Source organism: Brachyhypopomus gauderio, chromosome 9 (genome assembly GCF_052324685.1).
Source record: "Brachyhypopomus gauderio isolate BG-103 chromosome 9, BGAUD_0.2, whole genome shotgun sequence".
Classification (NCBI taxonomy): Eukaryota; Metazoa; Chordata; class Actinopteri; order Gymnotiformes; family Hypopomidae; genus Brachyhypopomus; species Brachyhypopomus gauderio.
The window spans coordinates 16,868,642-16,877,350 of NC_135219.1; the positions used below are offsets into that span (position 1 = coordinate 16,868,642).

Consider the following 8,709-nt stretch of genomic DNA (forward strand, 5'->3'; position numbering starts at 1 on the left):
GGGGTTAAAGGATGTGTCTCGTCATCTTTACTGTAGCAGATATGTTGAAAAACGACTAAACGCTCAAGACACACCTGCAGAAATGGAATCGTTACTTCATGCCATAGTGTATGTTAATACTCGTAGAGTAAGAACAATGAACCTGTCTTAGAAGCTCCTTGTCTTTAAAATGCATAAACCATTTTTCCTAACGGAAATTACAAGACTGCAATACTATAAACATTTTTTTTAATAAAACTCACCCTTCTCTTTTATTTTAAAGTTCTTTCTAACAACTTCCGGTTATGATTTTACTCTTTTCAAAACAAAAGTCCGCTTTCTTTTCGCCTCACAGTAAGCTTGCTAATCTTCCAGACTTCCACCGTTAAATACACCGTTTAATTATATGTGTACTTTATCAAATATTTTAGATTAATGGATATGCAAAGCTTCAAATGTCACGGAGCCCTACAAATCCGGAAACGTCTTCGTGGCTGGGAAAGTTGCTAACTAGCTAGCTAGCTCAGCTAACCGCTGGCTAGTGATGCTAACCTCAGAAATGGTCTCAGTTCATCTTTGACAGCAGCGCGTAGCAGACGCGGCTGGCGAGCTCATGTAGCTGGTTAGCTAACTAACTGACGAGCTGACATTAATAAGAGAAGTTTCATTTGTGGAAACAGACACTGGAACTACTAACTTTAGCTGAAGGTTTTTAACGGTTCATGTGCCGCTTAAGTGAACGTCGTGAGGGAGTTCGGGGGGTGTAACGCTGGCCGTCTGACTAGCACACTTTCTTGAAAATGCCACATCTTCTGAGGTAAGAACCAAGTGTGTTTTAACTTCTCTGTGAGTCATTCGTCTCCCAAGGTTAAGCAGCATATGTAATTCGTTACCTGTGTATCAGGAGATTACTGGCACCCCCTCCTCTTCCTAACACAGCTTAAACTAGCCAGAACACAAGGGAGCCCATTAACAGACCCAGTAAGTTGGTGAAAGAGAGTCTTATACGTGTGTGTAAACACATTTCTTTGACATCTTTCCCAAAGCAGCACAAAATGTACAAATATACAAAGTATTCATAAATTTTACATGGTGACAGTATGGCTTAGAGAACAGGTTAGCTGGTCGTCTTAACTACCTAGTAAGCTGCACATCTCACCAAAGTTCTTATAAAATAGCTGTGTTAACTATCACGATGTAACTACTTAGATAGAGATGCTAGATAATTAAAATACTGTTTTATTTCAGTGTACGTGATGGAAAAATAGTTATGCACACACTAGTGACCTAACTAGGTTATCTTAACTAACCTGTGAAGCTACCTGTGCCTCTTTTAGCTAGCTGGGTGAAAATGCAGTTATAACTAGCCAGTGCTTTATTTAATAGACAGGAAAGTTCATATATGATCAAATGTACAGCTGAATTAACCAGACTACATTATTTGAGGAACTACATTTGCTGGGGTAGCTATGTGGCCAGCTAGCATAGGTTGCTAGCTAGCTATGTGGGTAGTGTGTGCCTGGCTAGCTGGATAAGGCTCTGTGAATAATTGTATTGTTTACATTTCCTTATGGGCTTAAACAGAGATTATGTAATTATGTTACATACTGAATTAATTGACTTTGATCTCTTGGTTTTGAACATGTTTCTCTACCTTACGTTTTCACCTTTAGGGCCCAGTAGTGGAAAATATGGTACTATATAAGCAAACGTCCTAGTTTTGCTCAACAGGCTGGGTAGGATGTTGTATAAACATATATATTGATTGTAAGTTTAATTCTGAACAAATATGGTTAAGGGTTAGTACAGATATGAAAATATTTGCCCATGGCTTTAAGCTGTGTGTGCAGTACTCATTAATTTTCACTGTCCAACCAAACCTAAAACTGAAGAATAGGCTAGCTTAGAGTACTGACACAGGTGTGTTACTCATAATAAACAAAGCACTAAAGTTGATGTTAGGTTTCTAAGAAATGTAAAGATGAAGCAATTAATCTTTAACTGGCAAGGATTTAAACACCTGTTTAGTTTGGTGTTACCTTGTGTAGACATATAGGCCCCTATATGTATTTTTCTAACAAAGCAAATGACATTTTTAATGGGGGGTGGGGGGGGGTCGTATTGGTTGCTATTCTCCAAGACGTTTGTGAGGTGGCAGGGCTGTGGCCCTGTGTGGCATCCACTACTACTCTCGTGGACTGCAGGGAGTTGGGTCTGGTGTACAAAGAGGCTCTGTTGAAAGGTGCTTGGGGTTTGGGGGAGGCCCACTTCAAGAATGTGCAATATAGAAATGCACTCTGTCACAGCTGTCGTCACTGCATTCATGGGCTTTTAATGGTAGAATTGATCATTTGATTAAAAAAATTAGCATATGTGTGCTGTCTCTAAATACAGCATATATTTTTAATTTTAATTTTTGCTTCAATGCATGCAATGTGTGTGTGTGTGTGTGTGTGTGTGTGTGTGTGTGTGTGTGTGTGTGTGTGTGTGTGTGTGTGTGTGTGTGTGTGTGTGTATTTGCCTTAGCCATAGAAGTTTTAGAAGTTCACGATTTTCTCAGGATTATTTTAGCACTGTGGGTTAACCTGGTTGCTGGTGTCAGGTTTTGCTGTAAGTCAGAAACTCTGTTGAAGGAGACGTTTGTGTAGTTTGAATATTGCCTTTGTGTACTGACTGTGAGTGTGCTCAGTGTTGCGTTAGAAACTGTCAGAGAAGAAACATACCGTTGCGTCTAAATCACTGGAAACTATGTGTATGCGTGCGTGTGCGCACACAGTGTGTGGCCTGGCCTGCTCGGCCTCTGGACCTGCGTCCTGGCTGATGCTGCAGAGCGCCCCCTACTGGAGACCTGGCAGGACATGTGGCTGTTACGTTTCTTCCTCAACATCCTGGGCTACGCCACCATCATCATCCCTGGGTACTTTCTAATCAGCTACTTCAAGAGGACCAACTACCTAGAGACAGGTGCAGTGCACATTCCAGCTCGTTCCTTTTCCGCGTTACCATCATCACTGATCATTGCAGCACACGGGGTGGATCTGGCAACCTCACCAGTTTGAATCCAGTCGTTTGTCTTGTCCTGTGCTGTCATGACCTTTCTGTGATGGAAATTCTCTGATTTTCCGGGGCGGACGTGTTCTTTGCTCTCTTGCGTTCAGCCTGTTTCACCGTCAGGTCCTGTTCTTTGCAGGACGAGGGTTTTGCTTTCCTGTCGTGAAGGCGTGCGTGTTTGGCACGGAGTCCAAGAGCACGCTGCTGGACGATGCGTCCGCGGCGCCCAGAACCGACGCCGAGTCCACGTCATCCACTCGACAAGCCATGAAACTCCTCTTCTGTGCTGCTGGACTTCAGGTGAGCAGGTTTTGGTATTTGGTTGCTTTAGGCTGCGGATGGTTTAATTTTAAATGGCTAACCCATGTAGTTACATTCGTCGTCTATTCATGAAAATAGCTGTATGTTCATATTTCAGTATTGCTTTTTTAATATTAATATTTAAATGTTGTTTCCCCTTAAATGACGTAGTTATAAAAGACGGACATTTTAACTATTTCCGGCAGTTGTATTAATGCATGCTATACAGGCATTGTGCTGCTTTCTGCCCTAATTCTTCCCTGTTGACTATAAATCTGTGCGTTCACTGCGATCCTGTTTGTGTAAACGCGTCTTGTTTTCCTTCCCTTCGGTGAAGCCCGGTCTCATTAAAGACGCCTCCTCCTTTCCCGCAGGGCTCGTATTTGACGTGGGGCGTCCTGCAGGAGCGGGTCATGACCCGCTCGTACGGCGGGTCCGAGGAGGAGGGCGGTGGCGAAGGAGAGCGCTTCAGGGACTCGCAGTTCCTGGTGTTCATGAACCGCATCCTGGCCCTGACCGTGGCGGGACTGTGCTGCGTGGTCTTCAAGCAGCCGCGCCACGCCGCCCCCATGTACAAGTACTCCTTCGCCTCCCTGTCCAACATCCTCAGCAGCTGGTGCCAGTACGAGGCCCTCAAGTACATCAGCTTCCCAACACAGGTGAGGCACGGTGGCTGCGCAGAAGGGGTTGCGCGATATATTGTTTGACCATTGCCATCACGATACTGCGCCTTGCGGTACCGATGAAACCGAGTGTTGTCATTTGCAGTTAGCGCCTCCCAAGTCCCACACATTTCTAGATGGGTTTTCATTATGGTCAAAATGATACAGGCATATTTTTAACTATGTCACATATATTTTTGACTGATGGAGTGTTTTAGATTGTAATTTATACGGGAGCTTTTGGGATTATTTTCAGGCTTTGAGCTTTCATTTAAAAGTGTGTACCAATTTAAAAAGAGCCATTGAGATATTGGGGATCATTTTGGGCATTCATTTATGGTCAGTTTGAAGTATAGGAAAGGGGTGGTTTTAGAATAGTTTAATAGGAAGGAGCGTTGCCCCAATGCCCGCACAAGACGTTAGGTCTGTGTGACTAGTCAAATGTCAGTCCGTTGTGTTAAATACAGCATATCTTTTCAGTCTGGAGACCCACAAGTCGGCAAACACAATATGAAGTAGAGACACGTTGCACATGTGCAACTACAGAGGAGGACCAGTGTAAATAGCTCTAGTTAACCTGTCATTATGCCTCAGGTCAACATGTCACGCAAAAGACATCAACCTTCTTTCAGTTATTAGTTTCACAGTCTGTTTATATGCCTCTAGTTTTCTAAAGCATTCAGAATACAACACTAATTCATGGATCATGGGGTTTGTGTGGAAATACTTTTATATAGATGCATTGAATTTAATGCAAGAAAATTGGGTTTCTTGATACTGCGAGTATTCTTGGATGTTGGTTATTGGGTAAACCTGCTTATTAGACAGCTTTGTGTAGACAGCTACTGTTAGTTTATAGTAGAATACATAATTGTAGTAAACAATATTAAATTGAAGTGAATTTTTTAACAAATGACTTTTTTGATGATTCAGGAAGTTGGAGTAATGTACTCAGCAGGTTTTCTAGATTAAACTTGACGGGTGTTCCCCTTTGTGCTTTAGTGTTTTAAACATCCTGAGTTTGAAGGGCACAACTTGTTAGTCTTTGTAAGTACAGCCTGGTTTCTCTGAGCTCACTCGTGTGTGTGTGTGTGTGTGTGTGTGTGTGTGTGTGTGTGTGTGTGTGGCGCACCGGTAGGTTTTGGCCAAAGCCTCCAAGGTCATTCCCGTGATGCTGATGGGGAAGCTGGTTTCACACAAGAGCTACGAGTACTGGGAGTACTTCACGGCGGCGCTCATCTCCGTGGGTGTCAGCATGTTCCTCCTGTCCAGCTCCACCAACAAGCACCCGTCCACGGTGACCACCTTCTCCGGGCTCTTCATCCTGGCCGGCTACATCACCTTCGACAGCTTCACCTCCAACTGGCAGGACAACCTCTTCAAGTACAAGATGTCGTCGGTGCAGATGATGTTCGGCGTCAACCTGTTCTCCTGCCTGTTGACGGTGGGCTCCCTGCTGGAGCAGGGCGCCTTCTTCGACTCGCTGGCCTTCATGACGCGCCACTCCGAGTTCGCGCTGCACGCCGTGCTGCTCAGCGTCTGCTCCGCCTGCGGCCAGCTCTTCATCTTCTACACCATCGCCCAGTTCGGCGCCGCCGTCTTCACCATCATCATGACCCTGCGCCAGGCCATCGCCATCCTGCTCTCCTGCTTCCTCTACGGCCACGCCGTCACCTTCGTGGGCGGGCTGGGCATCGTCGTGGTCTTCCTCGCCCTCTTCCTCCGCGTCTACGCCCGTAGCCGCATGAAGAAGGGCGCCAAGCGGGCCGCACCGCCTCCCCCGCAGAAGGTGTAGCCGCCCGCGGCAAGGCTGGGGAGGGCTTGCGACTTTGTGCAGAGGCCACGTTTGTAGTGGTCTGGCCCGGGTTTGTCTTATTTTTTTTTTGGGTATCCTTTTATAAAAAGATACAGAAAGGGATAACTCCTTTTTTTTTATTTTATTTTTTTTTAAAGGGGGATTTAGAATTTGCTGTCGAGAGAAATGGGAGACGTAGTTTGTATATAGGGCGAAAGTGCATGTGTGTGAACGCCTACCTGTACGCACATACATGTGCGTGTTACTGAAAGCCTCCATGGGTGGGATTTCACTGAGCCAGTGGTGGATCATAACATGTTTGTCGGATGAGTGTTGGGGTTTTTTTTTGTCTTTCTGTTGCTACAATAAAAGTCAAACTCCTGCTTTAACGCTCTTATTTATGGTTCTACTTTCCCTTAATCCCTACAAGGCCTCTCCGAGTGAGCTGAGTCATGCTCCTTACTTTGAAGAGCTTTGTGTCGTTTGGTGTTAAGGGGTCATGTTTTTTTTTTTGTGTTTTGTTCTCAGGCTAAAATTCAACCTTGTCACCTATGCTACTTACTTGCTAAATAGCTATTCTCTATTAGTGAATGGGACTGTATTTAAAAATCTAGATTTAGCTGCACTCTTTATTTTGGGAGTGATCTTATTTGGTTTTTCTTATTGTATTTCACACCAAGGCTACCTTTGCATGTAGGCGGAGCTGATTGCTTTGGTTGACCCAAGGCAGTTTTCTTAGGCTGACTGTGGACTCGTGTTGGGCCTTGATCAGCCTCTCAGACCGTGAGTGCCTATTGATGGAGAAACTGGACTTCACTGCTTATACCAACCTACAGACAGTGACCGTTGTATAATCACAGCATCCTGAAATGTTAGCTAAATAACCTGCTAGAAAATTCTTTGTTGTTGAAGTGATCTTTTAGTGTTCTTCGCCAACTTAACTCTGCTCTGGAAAACTGCAGTTTGTTTGCAGAGTTGTTTCTTAAACTGTATGGTAGAAATGTTATTTTGAACAGTCACAGCATAAATATTTGCAAGTGGCTGTGGATACGTTTGCACAAGGAATTTAAGTGATCTTATTGTGAGGATATTTTCTCGTACGAAGTTCCGTTCTCCAGATTGCCGGAGCGTTTGTGAGGATAATGCGCAGCACATTTGCGTTTTTGCGGTACGAATAGATCGGGGAACATTCCAAATGGTGCTAGCTCATTAGCTTGCTTTCAGAGGGCATCTCACGCCTCTCAGCCAACCACAGCACAGCACGTGTGACTTGGTTACCGTGTGCTCGTGGATGCACCTCTTTAGCAGGTACCAGAGTTCATTCACCTAGGCCACTTTTTTAAATGTGTGTACCCAGGCATGTTTAAATAATTAAAGAGCTAAATGTGGAAAAAGGTCTCAAGTGGCCTTGAAATGTTTTTAAAAGTGCAGCACCTTCCCTTTTGAGGTATCCATGTGGATGCCGTATGCTGGCTGAGTACTGCAAGCTTAGGTACCACATGGTGAATCTCGGTTTTCTGAGCAGCATCTGAGTAAAGCAACTCCCAAATATACAAATACTGCAAATATCAGAGAGATGGTCTTAGGAGGCCGTGGAGAAAAACGCCAGCAGAAGAAACCCAGCATTACGTCAGAAGAAAATACATTGAGATGGAATGTTTGAATGTGAATGTGAAATTTACTTTCCCAATTCCCTCTAACAGTTGATTAGAGAAACACTATTTTGCTCTTATTTATGTCCCACACATTCTCTTTCAGGCAGTATACAGTATAGAAGTGGAGATCCACCCACCAGTGATTCACCAATCTTTTGTTTTGCTCTTTTTTGAAACTGTGCTTTAGAAAATAAGGTTTGGGTAGAAAACAGGTCTGTGGATCTTTTTGCCTTTGAGGTAGACCCCTCATGTTTGTAATGCCTATAGAGGTATACGCTTTGTTATGGGTCAAACTTTTCTTTGGGGTATTTTTTATTTGTTGAAATAAGTAGATGCTTTAACTAGACGAGGGGTATACCCCCCACTGTAGTAGTGAAGTGGACTTACATACTACAGCTTTGAATGCACCTGAATTTTCAGTCTGAAAAATTAGTTTTTCATTCACCTCTCCACCCATTAATATATAGACAAAGGTTCAAGTCATTTATAAAACTGTTTTTCGTGTGATCCGTTATGTATTATTTTTTTAATTAGTAAATTCTTAATTTACACGATTGCCTTTCTTTTTGAATAGATTCCAACTTAAGGTTGCTATGCAAAAGTAATAAAGGGGTAGATGTTTCAAATTGATATCCCTACAGAAACACTGGTCTTCAGCACACTACCAAAACATCTAGCTTAGCTTATGAGGAATAGACCTAATGACATCGTCAGCATACACATTAAATGGTTTTGGAATTGTTCATCATTTCTCTCTCTCTCTCTGTGTGTGTGTGTGTGTGTGTGTGTGCGATGCGATGCTGTGCTGCTCGCCAGGGGAGGTACTGTATTAAAGAGTCCCATCTTAACTGGTGTCACTGGTCCCATCTTGTGTGATTGAATCTTTGAGTCCAAAACTTGGTTCTGGATTTTTGTTTGTTTGTGTGGAAGATGTGAGCGATGTGCCGAGGACATAAGGAAATGCAATCCAGCTAATGTATTGTTTGTGCTCTTCTCTTTTTTTTAAAGGATGTATTAATTATGTTAGGGAAATAAATTAATTTGATTATTCAATGAAAGTTTTGGCTGTCTTTTTGTTCTCACATAAATATGTAGAATAAATACAAAATATCAGAAATGCCAATATCAAGCACATAAATCTCGTAATGCACAAAAGCCACAGACCCGCACGCCAGCCACAATGAGGTGAGAAGGCACGTGTGAAGTGTGAAATCAACTGTAGGATGAGACGCAGTGTCCTTGTGTACATCCATGTAGCACACAACCT

The 8,709-nt window shown here is 43.3% G+C and overlaps 1 protein-coding gene across 1 annotated transcript; it reads left to right on the plus strand.

Moving 5' to 3' along the window:
* Window positions 1-301: 301 nt before the first annotated feature.
* On the plus strand, window positions 302-8,489 carry slc35b2 (solute carrier family 35 member B2). The gene is made up of 5 exons (XM_077017675.1): window positions 302-796; window positions 2,756-2,943; window positions 3,170-3,330; window positions 3,705-3,989; window positions 5,131-8,489. The coding sequence occupies exons 1-5, from the start codon at window positions 780-782 to the stop codon at window positions 5,785-5,787; spliced, it is 1,308 nt and encodes a 435-aa protein (XP_076873790.1). The 5' UTR covers window positions 302-779; the 3' UTR covers window positions 5,788-8,489.
* The last annotated feature ends 220 nt before the right edge of the window (window positions 8,490-8,709 follow it).